This window comes from Enhydra lutris, unplaced genomic scaffold (genome assembly GCF_002288905.1).
Source record: "Enhydra lutris kenyoni isolate GAN:26980312 unplaced genomic scaffold, ASM228890v2 scaffoldscaffold69, whole genome shotgun sequence".
Lineage (NCBI taxonomy): Eukaryota > Metazoa > Chordata > Mammalia > Carnivora > Mustelidae > Enhydra > Enhydra lutris.
The window spans coordinates 4,413,390-4,431,633 of NW_019154153.1; the positions used below are offsets into that span (position 1 = coordinate 4,413,390).

Below are 18,244 nucleotides of genomic sequence, written 5' to 3' on the forward strand. Positions count from 1 at the left end.
GAGAACAAATGAGATTGCACATGGGGCCAGGGCAGGACCACAGATGGGGCCTGTGACAGGTCCCCAGTGATGGTAATTCTAGGGCAAGGTTGGCTACAGGGGAAAGGGAAGGCTGAGCAGGAGAAATTCCTACCAAGTCTGGAGGTTAGGAGAAGTCCTGAGGCTCAGAGAGGTCAGAGGCTCTGACTGGATGGAAACAGGAATTTAAACCCCCCAGAAGGTTCTTTGCTTTTTGATACAGGTGTCTCTTGTTCCTCACTAGACTCTTCCCTGCTTCTCGTGCCTTGTGCCCAGTAGAGCAGGAAATTCCGGGAATGGGCTTTCCCACAAGGAAAACTGGCTCAAACAGGCAGGTGGTGATCGGTTTCCACCTGCTGCAGCCTAAGAGAGGGGGATCTACAACCCAGGAATGTTCCAGTCAGAGTAGAGTGATGCCACACAAGGTGCCCTGGCCTAGGGGTCTGGTCCAGCTCGCCTCTGGGACTGGAGGCTGTGTGACCCTGGGCAAATCACTCACCCTCTCTGGGCCTTCTGCATAAAATGTGGGGCTTAGATGGGGAGAAACATCTCTGTGCTGCAGCTTCTTCAGTCTGTGATGTGTAGGGGCTTTGCCACCACCCCTCCACCCCCACCACCCCTGCTTCTCTCCTCCTTACTCACTGCTTGTCCTATCTGTCTGGGGAGTGGGCCTTCCTTCTTCACCTCGGGGCCAGCCTGTCCTCAGGATGCCACATTCTCTGCTCTCCAACATGCCATGAGTTTAGTGGGGCAGTTCTTAGAAAGGCTTGCGGGCCTGTCTCAACCAGAGCCGACCAGCGGCTAAGGCTTCTGGCCGCAGCTGTAAAGCCACACACTCCAATCAGCCTCATCAGGAATGAAGCCCTTTTGCTGCCATCTCTCTGCCTCCTGGGTCTTCCTTTTCAATTGATAGTCAACTCCTCTAAAACCTCCGTGTGATGTGCAGGGAGACGGAGCGGAGCACTGCAGGCCAATATGGAGGTACGGCTTTCCCAAAGCCGGCGCCACGACCCGGCAGGAGAGGAGCCCAGCAGGACGCCTGTGCAGCCACCACTTCTGTTCCAGGCACAGGAAGGCCCGTGGCTCCACGACGGGAATGAGGTGTGGATCAGAAACCTCGCCTCCTGGATGGGAAGGGGGGGGCTCCTGCGCTCTGTCTGTACCCAGGGCCCTTGGTAGGGCAGGAAACTCTCCGAGCCCGACAGTGGCCACTGCCTCGGCCTCACTGACCATGTATCTGGGGCCTCAGGATGAGGAGAGTTTCAACTACAATCAGCTTTCCTCAGCGGCCAGCCATCCTCGTGGGTGTGAGCTCATGCCGTAAGAGACACTGTCACACCAGTGGGGAGGAAATGTCCCCGGGAAGGTCGAAACACCTGTGTGGACCCACAGGCTTCCAAGTAAGTTGTGAAGGGTTATGTGGGGTTCAGATCCCCTTCACACCCCCAGTCATCAAGGCCAGACTGGGCTTCATTAGGGGAGAAGGACTGTAGCATGTTTCCTTCCTTTCCCGTGACTAAACTCAGAATCTGCTAAGGAAAGCAGCAGCAACCAAAGGACAGAGGGCATCATGGCAAGCTAAGTAAACTCTTGGATTTGGGATACGAAAGGCTGATTTCTAGCAGCCATCCCCTGCCCTCCTGCCACACACACACATACACACACACACACACACACACACACACACACACACACACACTCAGTGTCTCTGAGTCTCCTCGGTCAGCCCTACTCTGAGGGCGAGGGGCACAGAGAGCCCCCACTATGGGATGATCATCGACCCACACACGGCCAAGTTGGGCTTTCTCCAGCTAGGTCAACGCGTCGTCTTTGGTACACGAACAGAGCTGCTGCCTGTCACGCTGCCCGCAGCTTGAAGCTTGACCTTCACTTTTGACTAGATCAGGTGACAGGCAGCCGGGTAACTGACCCGCAGTCCTCAAAGGGCTTTTCTTTTCACCTGGAATGCAAACCATAGGTCCTGAATCCCATGGAAAGTGAATGCCCATTCCTTGTGCTGGAAGCATGCAAAAGGAGCGGGGCGGGGGGCGTGCAAAGCCAGCCGGGGGCAGCAGAAAAGGCCCAGGACCAAGACTTGGGTGTTGACCAGGCTTTGCCAATTCCTGGCTCTGTGACCTTAGGCAAGTCTCTTTTTCTCTCTGGCTAAGGGGGTAGGTGGAGAGTTCGTGTCTGAGCACCCTGGCAGTCCCTTCTGCACAGCCCCCGAATTAAGTAAGACTGTTGAGAAGGAGGCTGATGGGAAAGATTTGCCAAGGTCTTGAGAGGAAGAGGGGCCGCATTCCATCAGGCAGTTGTGTGGCTGTCCGGCATGGAACAGGCCTCTCTCGAAGGACCCCAGCCGGCCCCAGCTGGGAGAGGTGGGGCATGGGTTGACTGACTGGATGGGTCTCGGGAGCCGCCCTCTTGCCTCAAGGCAGACTCTCGAGGAAATCTGCATCCTACTTCCTCCTAAGGAGTCTTGACAAGAGTCATTTTGCCCATTTCCCGGCCTCCCCTGCACCAGACCATACAGGGCCAGGAAAGGCTCTCTTGCTCTGACAGAGAGGAGTCGGGGTTCTCCAAGCCTGGGGCTCAGAATCCATTCTTTTGAAGCATGTGGGCAGCTGACTCAAAGGTCAACGTGCCACCAACCAGATAAGGCTGTGAGCACCATGCCTGGGTGGCTGATGGACACTGACAAAGTAAGGTGAGGCTGAGAAATGAGCAATGGGGAGATGCGGTCAACACCCAGTCCTTCCCGGGCAGTGGGATCCTTCCTCCATGACCAGCTTCCATCAAGGAAGTGGTCCCGCCCAAGCTGTGGGGACCTGGGAGGACTGGCCCTAAGCATAACTCCATTTATTTAGGTTCCTTCTCAAAGGAGCTTGGTCATGGTGATGGTGATGTAAATGATAATTATAGCCGCATTTGATGATCTTTATATAATGTGGTGACTTGTTTCCTCCTTAGAACACGCTCTCATCCTCGTCATACCTTACTCCCAGCAAAAGACAGGGATCCCAAGATGGCCAGAACTGGCCGAGTGACTTTTCCGAGTCCCAGAGTAAGTTGGGCAAGCTCTGCTACAACTCGCTTTTGAACCACAGTCCTTGACTCTAGACTTCCTTGCCCTGATGAACCAGCTCCGGATATACTGGATGGAAGTGTTGCAATCTGGGGTCTCCTCATTATCAGAAATTGGTTCTAGCACTTCATCTGTTCTAATCCATCCCCTCAATATAAAAAAGCCCATGATGAGGACCCAGTTTAGCCCAAACTATCTATCATCATCTTCATTTGGCTTAAGACATAAAAGTTTTCAGAGCCCGTATTCAAAACTCTAAAAATATCCCTTCCGATCAGGGTGGCGTCTGTCCTGGTCACCAGCCTTAGGCCTAGATGGCCTGAATTATCTGGGTCCCGCACGCAGCTTTTGCTAAAACAGAAGATCTGGTGTGAATAATTTAAATCCCATTCCCTTTCCCCTCTGCAGATTTCCTGTCCCTGATGAACGCTTCCCTCTTGGGAAAGGGACTTTAGGGGCTGCAGATATGCTAGGAAGAAGGGCTTGGACCGGGACGGATGTCACTACGCCATGTGAGCAGGACAGCCCCACCCGTCCCTGGCTCATTCTCGGGGAACGTTGGATGTCCAGCCTCGCCCTCCGCCTGATCCCGGCTGGACGCACATCACTTGGCTGGCTGGTCTTTCATCTTTCCCTTTCGTCTTTGGGGATCACTTTGTGCAAAGCCAGACTCACTGCATTCCTCCTCTGGAGTTGTCTTCAGCCTTTAGCTGAGGAAAGATTTCAAAGGGAAGTTAGACGAGGAGGGGGGAGAAATGAGAGCAGCAAGGAGCCTCCAGGAACTGCAGAGCCCTTTCAAACTGCCTTACCCACATCGCTTGGCCCCGATCGAGAGCCTGGCTTGGAAATTTCCTACTTGTCTTAGCTACCTTCATGGGGAAACAGTAAAGGGCTCAATGATTCGGGGGCTCAGGGGCCAGGATGGGGGTGACTCAGAACCACCACTTCACCTGTGTTTCTGTCCTCAGGATGGTTCTGTCTTTGGTTCTTTTGGTGGGGGGGGGGGAGCAAAGGGAGAAGATTCCGGGCTTTGAGGTTGCTCTTTGCTAGCCTGCTGCCCCCAGACCCCTGGGCCGGCGGCTGTGCATGGGCACTCTTCCCTGCCCTGGCTTCCAAGCCGGTGATGTGTCTGGTTAGTGACACTGGACCACAGAGGCCAGAGGCACTGGATCAGTTCTGGAAGTGAGAGCAGGCAGGGGCGGGCAGGGGGCTGAGGTGGAGCTGAGAAGAAAGAGGGCATCTAGCACCAGCCCCTGTGCCCCCAGCCCTGCCTCAAGGCCCAGGGGGATGAGAAGGCCTCTAGTTTGTTGACCTTCTGAAGCTCAGAAGGGAGAGCTGAGAGGTAGAGGTGCACTGTCGTGCAGGCAAGCCTGAGGCCCTGGCCTTCCAGAAGTCCCCATATCTTCCCTGCACAGAGTGTGGTCCCCCCAGGCAGGCTGGGACTGGACGCTGGAGACATCAGTTATCTTAATGGCTGGGCTTGGAGGGCGGGCAGGCCTTGCTCATGGATGCTACAGGATGGGAGTAAGGGAGAGGGAGCCGTGACGTGGCTCGCAGAGCAGAAGGCTGCCCGTTAGTGACGCTTAGTCTTTCCTTCTTAACTTCAAGACTGCCAAGGGGAAGAGCTCTTATGATTGGACTGGGCTCCACAGAAGCCGAGAACACTGAGCACCTCCATTAATGCCTGGGTGACCCACGCTCTCCAGCCCAGTGTTTTCGGACTCGAACATCTAGATGGAACGTTGGAGCCAATGGCCCTCAAGTTCCTTCCTACATGGGTTATGTTCTGACACACACTGTTATTGACATACTGTAATGAGCTAATAAGCGCAAGGAACTTTTAGGTGCCCCCGCCCCTACCCCTGGTCTCCTGCCCTAGTCTTCTGGCTAGGCCCTGCAGAGACCCCCCTCTTGTCCCCACCCAGGTCTCTGAGAGCAGCTGCTCTGCACTGACATCTGCAGATATGGAGAACGGCGTGCCCTTCCGCCCACGTTACCCACTCAGCCTCCAGTCCCCCTGCCCCCCATCCTGCCAGGCCTCCCTGGGATGTGTATTCTTGTTGGCAATTCTAACCAACTGGGCTTCACAATTCAGGTCTGGCACTTACTCCCTCCACACCTCTGGGGCCAGCTGGCTCATGGGCATGGTAGGGTACATAATGCCCCCTGGAGGCAGGCTGGCTGGGGGAGGGTGGTGCGGGGTGGGGGAAGGGAGCTCTGGCCCAGGAGACAGACCCAACTGCCCCTAGCAGTATGGCCTCTGGGAAATTGCTTAAGCTCCCTGCCGGCCAGCTTCCTCCCCTCAAATGCACACCGTGAGAGCAAGTATGTTGCCGGGCTGGGTGAGGAAGAACAGAGCTAGAGGCATCCGTGTTTAGAACAGGGCCTCGTGTTGAGCTCACAGGGACTGTAGCTTCCCAGGGCTCTTGTTGTGAGGACAGAGCCAGGACAGACAGCTCTGAGTGAGAAGGAAGGTTCCCCAGTGAGCATCTCTGTCTTCCTCCCTGGGCTAGAGAGGTGAGTTTGGTTTCTTCCATGATAAGATCGGCTCGTGGAAGGAAGGGGCAGTTGGTGATCGCACGGCTCCGCAGCCCATCTCTGTGGGCCAGAGGGCTCAGCCTGAAGCCCGAGGCCAAGCTCAAGGCCCCAGGTGCTAAAGGGTCAGGGCTGAGCAGAGGAAAGGCACACCCACGGAGAATGGAGGGATCAGGATCTCTCTGGGCCCGACAGCACTGGTCCCCATATGCCTCAGTCCCCATCAGGGCAGAAGCTTCTCCGCCAACCCTTTCTACCTGCCCAGTGACTCCACTCAGCTGAGGCCGATCAGACCAGGATGTCCTGCAGGCTCGCAAGGACGCATGCCGGGCCACGTGAGGGCTGGCTGCTGGTGTGGGGGTGGCCCGGGGCACACCTGTCCCACTGCTGTTAGGACAGCGCACGTCAAAGCCCACGCGCTGGTGGCTGGGTCCCTGTGGGACATCCCCCCACTGGTGTGCCGCCATCCCTGTGAGCTACACCTTGGCTCTGGGCTAGCCCTCAGAGCAGAATCAAAGATTTTTCTCTAAGCAGGGGAGAGCCATCCTACTGAGCCCGAACACAGGTGCTTTTACAGCCAGAGTTAAAAAACTAGGTCACCACTGGTGAGAGAGGTTTCCGGGGACGGCCCATCGGCTTCTTCCAGCTCCCCTGGTTGGATGTGCAAAGGGTACAGGGAAGCGGGATGGGGAGAGCACAGCCTTCAAGGTTCCTTCCTGTGACCTGATTCCATGCAAGCTCAACCTGATTTCTCAGGGACACTCGGACTTGTCCTGGCTCTGGCCCTTCCCTGCTAAGTCCACATGTTCTGTAGCCTCTCCTGCTCCCACTGGGCTTGGTCCTTGGAAGGACATTAAAGTGGGGAGATGTCACCCAGCTGCCAGGGAGCCTGGTGTGGCCAACAGTGCATGGGTGCAAGGGGGTGGGTCTGCCTTCTGCCCCGGCCGGTTCTGCCCTGGCTTCCTTTCCGGACATGATGAACCAGCTATGGATGGACAGTCTTCCCAGCTTCAAGGAGCCAGAGCTGCCCACAGCATCACCCATGACATCCTCTTGCCCTGACAATCAAATCTGTGTCTGATCAAGCTTCTAGATTCAACTCCCAGGAGAATACGTTAAACAATGTCACAAGGATATAATCAAAAAATCCATAGGACAGATGACCTGGTTCCTTCAACAAATAAATTGCAAACAAGGAGAGAGACAGAGAGACACACACACACACAAAGGTGGTGTAGCTGAGAGACTGAAAGGGATTCAGGAGACAAATTGCCCAATCTTAATACATGGGCCTAATTTAGGTTTCGATTCAAACAAACTGAAAAAAGAAAAGAGGAAGGGAAGAAAGAGAAAGGGAAATTTGAAACTGCCTGGTTATTTCATGATATTAGGGATCGACTGGTAATTGTTCTTAGATGTGATCATGATGTTGTCATGTTTTCTAAAGAAGGACCCTTCCATTCTAGGGGGACGCATTGAAATATTACAGACCACTCGCTGTCTGGGAGCCAATGGGGGAGAGGTAGGAAGGAGGGAGGGAAGAAATGAACCAGAAGATGGTAGCTATTGAGTCTGGGTGATGGGACAGGGGGCTTCATTATCACATTCATTTCTGCATATCTTTGAAAAGCACCATAATAAAATCTGGAAGGAGGAAAAGGAGGAAGAGGAGGAGCAGGAGGAGGAAGAGGAGCAGGAGGAGGAGGAGGTAAGTGGAAAGGTAGAGTAGAGGGGCCACCAAGTCTGGCTTAGGTGTTAAGAATCTGGAGACTGTTACCACCACCAGACCTGAGGGTGACTGTTCCTCTCTGGCTTTCCTGAGGCCTCAATTCCAGGGACCTCTACCGTGTGTGTGGGTGGGGGGGCGGTTCTCAATATAGGAACCTGACAGGGGGCAGAGGGAGGTCTGGGGGCTCCAGCAAGGCACTCACTGTGGAGAGGCAGCTCCTGTCCTCCCGGATGACGGCGCCGAAGCCCAGGAAGCCTGTCACCATGACCAGAGCCCCGGCGAAGATGAGGATGTAGGCGGACACAGCGAAGGTGCTGGAGGCCAGGACGCTGAGGTAGCCGCTCTTCTCTACCAGGGTCCAGACGCCCACGGCCATGACGGCCGCCCCGCCCACCTGCAGAAAAGTCCAGATCAGGGCAGGTGGCCGCTGCGGGCCCACAGCTGCCATCGACAGAGTGCCTACCACGTCCCAGGCACTTCTTTGTACCACCTCATCTGGTCTTTCAAAGAGCCCGAAAGGATAGTTTGGTCACCCATTTCACAGATGAGGAAATCGAGGCATGGAGAAGTTAGGAGACTTGTCCTCAGTCACACACCTGAGCAAGATGCAGGAATGGATTTTGAATCCAAGGCTGACTTCCAATTGTGGTACTTCTTACTGGGATGCTGTTGCATCCCCATGAGACACGACCCCCTTCCTCTCCCGGTGCTCCTTGGACTGGCCCATGTTTGCAAGTAGGGTGTGTTCATATGTGCCCCATTTCAGCCTTATGTTTGCCCATGGATGGAGCATACTGGGGCTTCTCATCGTGTCCCTTCTCATCTTTAGATGACAAAACTGGGGCCCACCAAGGAAAGGCCAGCTGCTCGAGTTCCTGCCTCTGGTTAGGGGCTGTTTGGGGTCGCGGCAGGGCCAGGACACGGACTCAGAGCCACACTGCCTCCCCCTACCCTGAACGGACACACGCTGCACCAGCTGGAGTCAGTCTGGGGCAGCAGGACTGGGAGAGATTTCTTCCTAGTTGATGATCCCATTTTTTTCCAGTCTCGAGAAGGAGGCAGGGACAGGGCACTGCTGACTGGCAGGTCAGGCCACTGGCTCCTGAGGAAGGTTACCTGGGACACAGAGCTGGGGTGGCTCTGTAGGGTAGTTCTTTCCGCACGGAGGCTGAATACCCTTCCTGTGACTTGTATGCTCAGCAGAAGCGTGTGTGTGTGTGTGTTTCCACATCCTCAAGGTGCCAGACGGGGTGGTATTAGGGTGTCCACCCAGGGTCTTGGTGGGGGGCAGGACTCCTGGGACCTCTGACCATCTCTGCCTTCCTCCTGGGAAGGCAGACTTCTGTCTGGCTCCCGTCTCCCTGCCTCACTTAGAGGTGGGTTCTCTTCCACAGACGGATAGGGAATCTGCCTCGGGTGTGTCCAACGCTACAGAAGCCCCCCCACGCCCCCGCCCCGTGCCGCCTGGCTTGGTCTATGCACGCTCATCCTGCCAGGTGCTTCCATCCATCCCAGAGTGATTCTGTAACCCACCCTGTCATTTCACGGTGTCTGTTCTCGGCACTCACAGATGTCAGCTGAGTGAGCAGAAGGGGGTTGCAGCTCTCACCACGGCCGGGGCACACTCTTCTGAGCCTTGCGGCAGTTCTGTGTGTGGGGGAGGAGGGCGGGGGTGAGGAGCACGTAGCTCCATTTGGCAGATGAAGAAACTGAGGCTTGCAAAGAAGAAGAAGGTGCTCAAGTTAACACCCTTAGAAAGCTTCAGAATTGAGATTCAAAGCCAGGTTTTCTGAAGGTCGACTGAGGACTCTGTCCTCTGATTCCACAGGTTGGGCTGGGTCTGGTGTGCTACTCACTTCACTCTTAAAATCGATTTTCTTCCAAGTGCTCTTTGTCCCCCTCAGCACCTCCAGCAGGTGAGAGAAACAGGTAGCAAGACATCACACAGCCGCGCCGCTCCAAATGGAATGGGAGAGGCTAAGGTGCTTGTTTCTTCAATTCCAGGATGCACGTCTCCCCCCACCCCTCCGCCAAAGCCCTCCCTCCCCCACTTTAACATCTCTACAAGGGAGATGCATCTTACAAATATACTTGGCCGCACGTTTTCTTGGTAGTGCAGAAAACAATGGCGTTATATCTCACAGTTGGCGGTATTTCAGTGAAATCCTGGACTATGATAGATTTTTTTAAAAAATTTTATTTTGAAATTCTCTGTGAGTGTAGGGTCTTTCTGGCCCGTACAGCCTTCATGACCAGGAAGGGGGTTCCTGAGTCTGGCTCAGGGGCACTGTGTCAAGTGAGGCTTTCCAGAAGAAAGCCTACACGGGTTCTTTCTGCGCCCCCTGCCCCAGTGTGGCTGAAAGGCTTGGGTGAGGGTCCCAAGTTTGCAGAGCTAACTGTGTGGCTTAAGAGTGTCAGTTTCCTCATCTCCCCAATAAGGGGGCTGTATCAGACTGATGACGCCCAGCCTACAACCACCAAGGGCTCCTTTGATTACTTTTTCCTGCGGATCTTATATTTTGAAGGCTTTTGCCTACCAAATACAGTACATTAATTAAATAATAATTCATTTCTCATTTTTTATTAATCAAAGGCACATGAGAGTGCCAGGAAGAGATTTCGAGTGGCACGAAACAGTCAATGTGACCACTTTGCATTGATCTTTTAATGGGTGTATCTCTTTATAGAAATATACACACGATCCATTATCCATTAGGTTTGTCAACCCCACAGGTGGAGAATCAGATTCAGGATGCCTCATCTGGGCATGTGTGGGCTTGAGTGGAGACACCCGTTGAGGGACTTGGAACCCAGTGAAAATCTGATAAGAAACTTTGGACACTCTGGCCAGAGAAACGATAAGCCACGTTAAATAATGTATTCAGGTTTGGGGTTTGAAGTCTAATCCTATAGCACGCAGTGAGCCCTGGTGTCGATGGGTCTCTAAGGCCACCAGTCAGCTAGGAGTTCCCTGAAACCCACGCCATAGCCCGGGGCCAAGAGGGATTTCTGGGAGGAGGGTCCGCGCAGGACTATTTTACGAAGTTCCCGGGTGGCTGCGGAGAACGACCGCGTGGGTTCCCTATTTAATGTGGGGTCCGAGTGCCCTGCCCCTCCCCCCCCCCAGGAGGTGGAGCGGTGATAAATCTCACAGAAGACGCTGCTTCCTGGAAGCTTTGGGGCCCCTGCCCTGGGTGTAGCTGCCTGGATAGCTCTTGACGCTTGTTCTGGACTTGAACTCCATCAAACTTTCCCTGTCTGGGTGAGGCTGTTTGCTTTGGTAGGACCTTTGAGGTGGAAGCTGGGGTAGTGAGGAGCAGAGTTCCCAGTCCAAAGGGATGAAAGTCCTATTAGGAGAAAAGAAAAAAAAACAACACGACCCATGGGGCTCCCAGCAAGAGGAGGTGGTGGGGGGCACATAAGAAATTCAGCCCCAGGAGAGGAGTACTATTGATCCCACTAATGGAGCTGCTCTCTTGCCAGTCACAGAAAGGACTGGGATCTTGCAAAGCAGGGAGAGCCCACGAGTTAGCCAGGGTGGCAGCAGGGCCCCCAGCCATGAGGGAGGGTCTGGAAGTGATCTGAAGGGACCCACTGCCCTGACTGAGGTCCAGAGGACATATTTATACTCGATCTGATGTCGCTGGGGACACCACCCCTTCCCTGGGATGTCACATTGGGTGGAAAAGTTCGTGTCTGCACGGGACATAGAGAGGGATTTGCCAGCAGGAACAAGAGGGTTTCAAGTCCTCAAGGGCTTCGGTCTCCTTCAGCTCTTTAGAAAACAATCTTGCATCCGGACAGGAAGAGTGAAAGCTGCTAAACGTTGGAACGGGTCACCAGAGGAGGACGGGGAGGTAGAAGTCAGCGGGCCCAGGTTCCAGCCCTGGCTATGCCCCTGCCTCGCCATGCAAATGGGTACCAGACACTTCACTCGGCTAAGCCTCAGTTTCTTCATCTGTAAAATGGTGCTGCGGGTTGGGAATATCTCCGAGGTCTCTTCCATGTGGGTAAAATATCACTGTTAGTACGGGAAGATGACTTTCTGCCAACATTCCTCCAGCAAGATGCTTCTGGACCAGTGGCTCAAGGCTTTCACTCCAGCGGTGTGGAGACTGCCCAGCTCAGCAGGAAGAGCAGTGGAAGGGGAGCCGCGAGGAGGACTGAAGGGGCGCGGAGAGAGACCTGACTCCAGTGAGCTATTTCAACTGCCGTTTGCATGCGGTTGATTCAACGGTATCGGGCTCTTTACAGAAACTGTGGAATATTAACTCTATTTTTCAAAACCAGAGCTTGTAGCCAATTAGCCAGAAAGCCCCGCAGAGGGTGAAGCTGGCCTTCTTGCCAACGAGGACCCCGGCGGTCCAGGAGGCGCAGGGCAGGTCACCCACGCCTCGCAGTTTTAGGAACTTCCAATCTATAGAAGAGAAGCATTGCCAGGAGAAGGGTTAGCCTGAGCTGCCACACATGGCTGGGCCTTGACAGACAGCAGGCAGAAGCAACCCCCCTCCCCCAAACCCTAAAAAGCAGGCAGAGAATATAAAAGTAATTGCAGGATTTTCTTTGTCAGGCTACTGAAGGGTTTCTGCGCTGGGATCTGGGGGCAGGACCGGTTGCGGAGGGGGGTGTGGAGAAGCAGGGACCAGGATGGCAGGGCTCTCAATAAGGAAGGGTCCCCCAGGCCAGAGTCCCTTGCCTTCAGTGAGAAGGAAGCCCGTGACAAGGGGAGGCAGGAACACACAGGGGGCCCATATGTTCACTTCTTTTTTTTTTTTTTAAAGATTTTATTTATTTATTTGACAGACAGAGATCACAAGTAGGCAGAAAGGCAGGCAGAGAGAGAGGAGGAAGCAGGTTCCATGCCAAGCAGAGAGCCCAATGTAGGGCTCGATCCCAGGACCCTGGGAGCATGACCTGAGCTGAAGGCAGAGGCTTTAACCCACTGAGCCACCCAGGCACCCCCATGCGTTCACTTCTGTATGTGTTTGCCAGGCACCTCCTAGCTGCCCAGCTCCATGCTGGCCTGGAAAGGTTTTGGGGCTAAATGGGTATTTGCCCATTTAGAGCCGCACTGGGAGCTCCTTCTCCCTCATCAGTGGCACCGCCATCTGCTCAGACGAGAGCCCCCAGAGTCACTGTGGACTCCATACTCTGCCCCTCAGCGACCGTGGTGTGTGGGCCCCCAGCCATCCTCCTGACCCGGCTCCAGGCACTGTTCCGGCTTTAGCTCCCTGCCTCCCCACGCCTGCGTCACCGGCTTCCCGGCCCTTGCTCACCCCAGAGGTAAGCGTGTCCTGCTTCCAATGCTGAGCCACAGGCAACCCCACCAGAAAGCTGCCCCTGGCTCCCCAGCCCCCAAAGCATCCAGCCCAAACTCCAGCCTGCCTCCCTGGCCGGCCCGAGCTGGATCAATGACCAACACCCCCCAGGGCCCGGCCAGCATTTCTCCCAGCTCCCCCCATGTCCCTGTGGCCCGAGTGCCAATTCTGTTTGGGTTGAATCTTCAAGGCTAGGCTTGTCGTGCTAAAAGCCACTTACAGCTTCGAGGCATTCTTTTCCTGGCTCTTGGGCTTTAAAGAGTCCTTGGGAAAAGAAATCACGGCACTGCTTTCCCTCTCTCCCCAAAGCAATCTACCTCTATGACAAGAGCAGAGGTCAGGGGATTTACTGAGGGTTGGAGCTGGGAGGGAACCTGCTCCTCCTTCAAACCCAGCTCAGAACCTGCAGGGAACCTGCCCTCAGTCTTACAAATCATCATGTCCTCCCCATGGCTTTCCCGCCTTGCACGGGTCTCTAGAAGGATGAGTGTCACGGCGTACTGTTGTATTTGTCACTTTGTCTAGCTCCCTTTTAGCCGCTGGGTGAGATCTTACTCATCTTAGTGTCCTGAGCAGAGGCCCTAAGCAGTGTAGTGCCTGGTAGCTCCCTCGGGAAAAAGGGAGGGAAGAAGAGAGGGAAGAATCAAGTCTGGCCCCTTCTATATTCTGGATGAAGAAACAAAGGTCCGGAGAGAGATGACCTTCCAAGGTCCTGTAACCAGCCAGGGGCCAAGCGGGGACTAGAACTCAAGAACCCTATGGGCCGGTTCAGTGCCCGTGTTACCAGCTGGGCTGCTAATTCATGCAAACTCTGTTCACCACACAAGCCACCTTGCCCAGGGCTGTCGTCTCACCCACAATGGCCCACGCAGACCAAATGTGCATCCCCACCCCCGCCATATGAGCCTGGCCCCCAGCAGAGCCAGACAGCAGAGAGGGGAGGGATGCCTTCCCCCCCATGGGGGTCCTGTGACTTCAGCATCTTAAGGGGAGCCCTAGAAGAACCAGCCATGGGCCCTGTTCTGTCACAGATGACATGTCCTGGGAGGCAGGCAGAGGCCTGGTTGGTGGGATGGCGATAAGGAGTACAGGGCCTTCTTCCCTCGGCGGGAAATTGAGCAGAAGCTCTTCCTTCCTAGCCTCCCCATGGGAGTCTTAGAGAGATGTCAAGTCAGCCCTACCGCCGCAGCGGGGTCACAAGTCCTCCACCATCCCCGTCTCCTGTCCCCCCTAAGGGATCCCGAGCCCCACTGCTCCCCAAGGGAAATACCAGCTCTTCCCGCCATTCTCCCAGAGCCTGGCATAGCTCCTGGGAGGCTGGGAAAGTTTTGATTATTAACACAGCCAAGCAGCTAATTAAAATAATAAATTAGGGAACAACATTTGCAAGGGTGATGGGAGCTGTAAAGAGCCGTGCAGGAAATGGGAGGGAAGAAAAGCATTCCCTAGGCACCACACAGGGGAGCCGGATCTCATTTTCTTTTTAGGGTCAGGGAGAGGGCATGAAAGTGTTGGTGTTTTTGGTTCCTGACCCAGAGCTGTATCCAAGGGGGCCTCCCCTGCCCAGGGAGATGGTCCCAGTCAATACTAGGTTAATCAAAATCAAGGGGTGGGGTGGAGTCAGGGATCGGGGGACAGGGAAGGATGGGGGATCAGGTGTAGGTTGAGCGTTGGGGGCCAGGGAAGCCGAGGTGGGACTGAGCTCAGGCACAGGAGAGGAGTGTCCACTGTAGTGTCTCCTAAGTCTTCCTTAAATTTTTCATAGTCTACGTGTCTGGATGCCCACACCCTGGGAACATCCTGATTCAGGTTCAACCTTGAACCTTGGGGACATTCTGGATTCCAAGTAAGCATCAGAGCAGCGAGTCTACGGCTGTGATTATGGTCAGTGGTCTCCACAGAGGGGAAGAGCCATGGACTTTGAGTCAGAAACCCCAGAAGTGACATAGGATTCTGCCAACCACGTGAGCCCCGCTTTCACCTCTACGAAACAGGATGGAGATAGTACAGAGTGGCTGTAAGAATCAACGCAAAGTGTAGACTGATTCATGACCTTCAAATTGTGCAGGCGTGGCACGGTTGACTGGGAGGCGGGGAGACTGGGTTTAAAGTCTGGTTGAAACCTCCAGGCCTGGCTCGTGACCACCGACAAGCACCTGCTTCCTGTCCCTGTCAGGGAGGAGGTAGGGGCCGTTCACGCCATCCAACTGCTCTAGGATTTGAAACTTTGCCGTGTAGCCTATTAGGGCTGGGACATAAATTTGGTGGGTTGTAGACTGCATCAAAAAAAACAGAACAAAATACCACAAAATAGAAGAGAAAATAGGCTGCCTTGTGCACAATAAGGGTAAGCTTGCTTTTCTGAACAATTCTTACTGGGCCATGATCCCGAGTCTTAAAGCTGGTGCTATAGGGATAGAAAACTGTAACTTATTTCCCTCAAAGAGCTACACACAGTAGCCAAGCACCAAGTTGGGTCAGAAACTGCTATTTTCCCAAATGTTCATCTTTAATTCTTAAGGGGCTTTAAAAAATTATTTATTTATTTGAGAGAGAGAGAAAGAGCAAGCGCGAGTCGTGGGGCGGGCAGAGGGAGGTGAGCGTGGAGCCTGACATGGGGCTTGATCCCACGACCCCAAGTTCACAACCTGAGCTGGAACGAAGATTCAGATGCTTAACCAACCGAGCCATCCAGCACCCCCGATTCTTACAGGTTTTGACACTCCTTTTGACTGTACCAAAAAAATGAGTCTCGGTGAGATTAAGGAATTTGGCTAATGTTTTAGTCTGCTCAGGCTGCCATGATAAAATCCCATAGCCGGGCGGCTCCAACACCGGAGTGTACTTCTATCACTCGCAGTGCTGGAGGCCGGGAGTCCCACCATAAGGGGCTGACCGATTTAAAGTTGGTGAGGTCCCCCTTCCCTGATGACTGACAGCAGCCGTCCCACTGGGTGCTCATATGGCCTTTTCTCGGTGCTGCTTATAGAGAGAGATCTCTCTCTTCTCTACTGGTGGGTCCCCAATGCTCTTGGATTAGGATCCCACTTTTCTGACCTCATTTAACCTTAATTACCTGCTCAAAGCCCTATCTCCAAATATAGTCCCATCGGGGTTTAGGACTTCAACGTATGAATTCTGAGCGGTCACAATTCTGTCCCCAGCAACTCATGTCCCATGGCAAATAAATAAGATCTGAATTTGAATGCAAACTTGAGCCCGAGTCTTCCCAGCATGCCCTGTTGTCTTACTGATCCACGTATGCCCCACAGACACTGTGGGAGAGGGACAGGACTTGAGGCTGGTGGCCCCCTGTGTAGTCTTAGGGGTGAAAGCTGCTGGGATCCAGCTCTGGGTCTTTGAGCACATTGCCCCTCCCTCCTTGCACAGCGGGGCTCTAATAGAGCTGCTCAGGGCTGTGGGATGCTGGGAAGATGAAACGGAATGATGTAGGTAAAAGGCCTTCCTGAGAGGAAGCCTGAAACAGGAAGTGCCATGCACCCTAGGGACTCCATCCGCTCATGCACCCAAGCACCTAGAACAGTATTTAATAAACATCGGGGCTGGACTTTTCCATTGTTATCACTGACCAGAATGCCTGGGGGTCAGCGCTCACTTTCTTTCTCACCACTCTAAGACCTGGAGCAAGATTCTGAACTGGGTGAGCCTATTCCATGCCTGAGGATAATGGCCAGACAGACCCTCAGGGTTGATCTGAGGATCGTGTGAGATAACCCGAGGAAGGTCTTTATCTGGCAGTGGTTCGCGAACGCTAGGCATCATAACTGCCCGGAGCAAGGGCTTCTCCAGCCTCGCTATGCTGGATTGGGACAGAGTTTGGCAACGTGATGTATGGGGAAGAAACACTGTCGTGGGGGAGAAAGGAGGACTAGCAAGGGCAGTCTGCCTCTGCTGTCTGGGCTCACTCTCTGCACCTGTGCAGGGGCTTAGTAAGCAGGAGACTGGCAGCTGTCTGCAGACCCTCCCCCACGCTCTGCAGTAGAGTCTAAGAGGAAGGCAGAAGGAGTGTGAGCACATTGCTCTGTGTCTTGAAAGAGGGGCTCAGGTGGAGGGCTGGCAGCTGGACTCTGGGGTGTGTGTGGGGGGAGCCCTTCTCTCGTGGGATGGGACCCTCACCTTCCCCGGAACTCTGGTAAATTCCCAGGGGCTTTGCTCACGGCAAGATGTGTGATGTTGCGCTCCGCTGTGGGAGGAGATGGACCAGCAGTCTGTCCCTTGTCTACTTCCGAGGAGATCACGGTGGTCTAGGGGACAATGCCGGGACACCCCTGGACTCAGACTGAGGCCTGAACATCCCCAAACGGACCATCTGTCATAAGGTGGATGACGCTTGGTCGAATGGGTCCCTGGGAGGCTGGTCCATGTCCAGCCAGGCCCCCAGGCAGGGGTATTTTTAACCCAAGGTGGGTAGCTCGGTATGGGGGAGGCTCCCTCTCACTCACTGGTAGCTGCTTGGGTAGCATGCCCGTTGGCCATCTGCCTGTGCTCCGCCCCCGTGTCCCTCCCCCTGCCACTCCCAAACGGACGCAAACCTGAACAGACTCCCAGTCCTCTCTGGCTGGAAGGGCCCTGAGGGTGCTCACAGGCAAGGTCAGGGCCCTTCCACAGATATTCTGGGCTGAGCTCCTCGAAACAGCCTTCCGGCCCCGCCAATTGTGGCCCTCTCTCTCTGCTGGTGCCCAGCAGGTGACTGTCTACACTGACTGCCTACTTCCTCCACCCCCGCCCCCACTACTCTCCCGAGAGTTCTTGTACTGCAGCCACCAATAAACTGTGGGGTCAACCCAATGGTCTCCCTCTAGGCCTTAAAATACTTGATGTGTCCCCTCCCTTGAACACGTATCTAACCTACCCCCTCCATCTCCAGCTTCTGGGACCTGTCCCTCCTGCTTTGCCTCTCTCCGCTCTGACAGCCCTTCCCTCAAGCCCCCCTGGTGGACGGCTCCTGTCGGCTTGCCTGGGCTCTCCTGGTGGGAGAATGAAAGCTCCACATCTCAGGAGCTCTCTCGGGCAGGGCCTAAGGGGGCCGCTGTTGAGCTTCGACTCACCCCTGCCCTTGGGGCTGCTCTGCATCTCATTCTCACTTCTCTTCTCCGTCTCCGTGGGGGTCCTCACCTACTTCTGTGGCTGCAGCTACCATCAGGGTGGGAATGATCCAGACCCATGAGCCAACTTCCCATGGGGCATCTCTGCTCAGATGCCTCCCAGTGACTCAAACCCACCATGCCTCCATCTGACCTTGCCATTGGACGCCAAATTGCTTGTCCTTCTGGTCTACCATTGCAGTGAAGGGCTTCACTGCCCACCATTCTCACTTCTCTTCTCCGTCTCCGTGGGGGTCCTCACCTACTTCTGTGGCTGCAGCTACCATCAGGGTGGGAATGATCCAGACCCATGAGCCAACTTCCCATGGGGCATCTCTGCTCAGATGCCTCCCAGTGACTCAAACCCACCATGCCTCCATCTGACCTTGCCATTGGACGCCAAATTGCTTGTCCTTCTGGTCTACCATTGCAGTGAAGGGCTTCACTGCCCACC

The 18,244-nt window shown here is 54.6% G+C and overlaps 1 protein-coding gene across 2 annotated transcripts in view; it reads right to left on the reverse strand.

Moving 5' to 3' along the window:
* Nucleotides 1-18,244, reverse strand: part of LOC111159828 (tetraspanin 11) — a 62,967-nt gene that overhangs the window by 22,735 nt on the left and 21,988 nt on the right. For both annotated transcript variants that reach the window (XM_022522465.1, XM_022522466.1), the window contains exon 3: nt 7,570-7,761. In XM_022522465.1, coding sequence (XP_022378173.1) covers nt 7,570-7,761 — 192 coding nt within the window. The remainder of the gene's footprint in view (nt 1-7,569; nt 7,762-18,244) is intronic.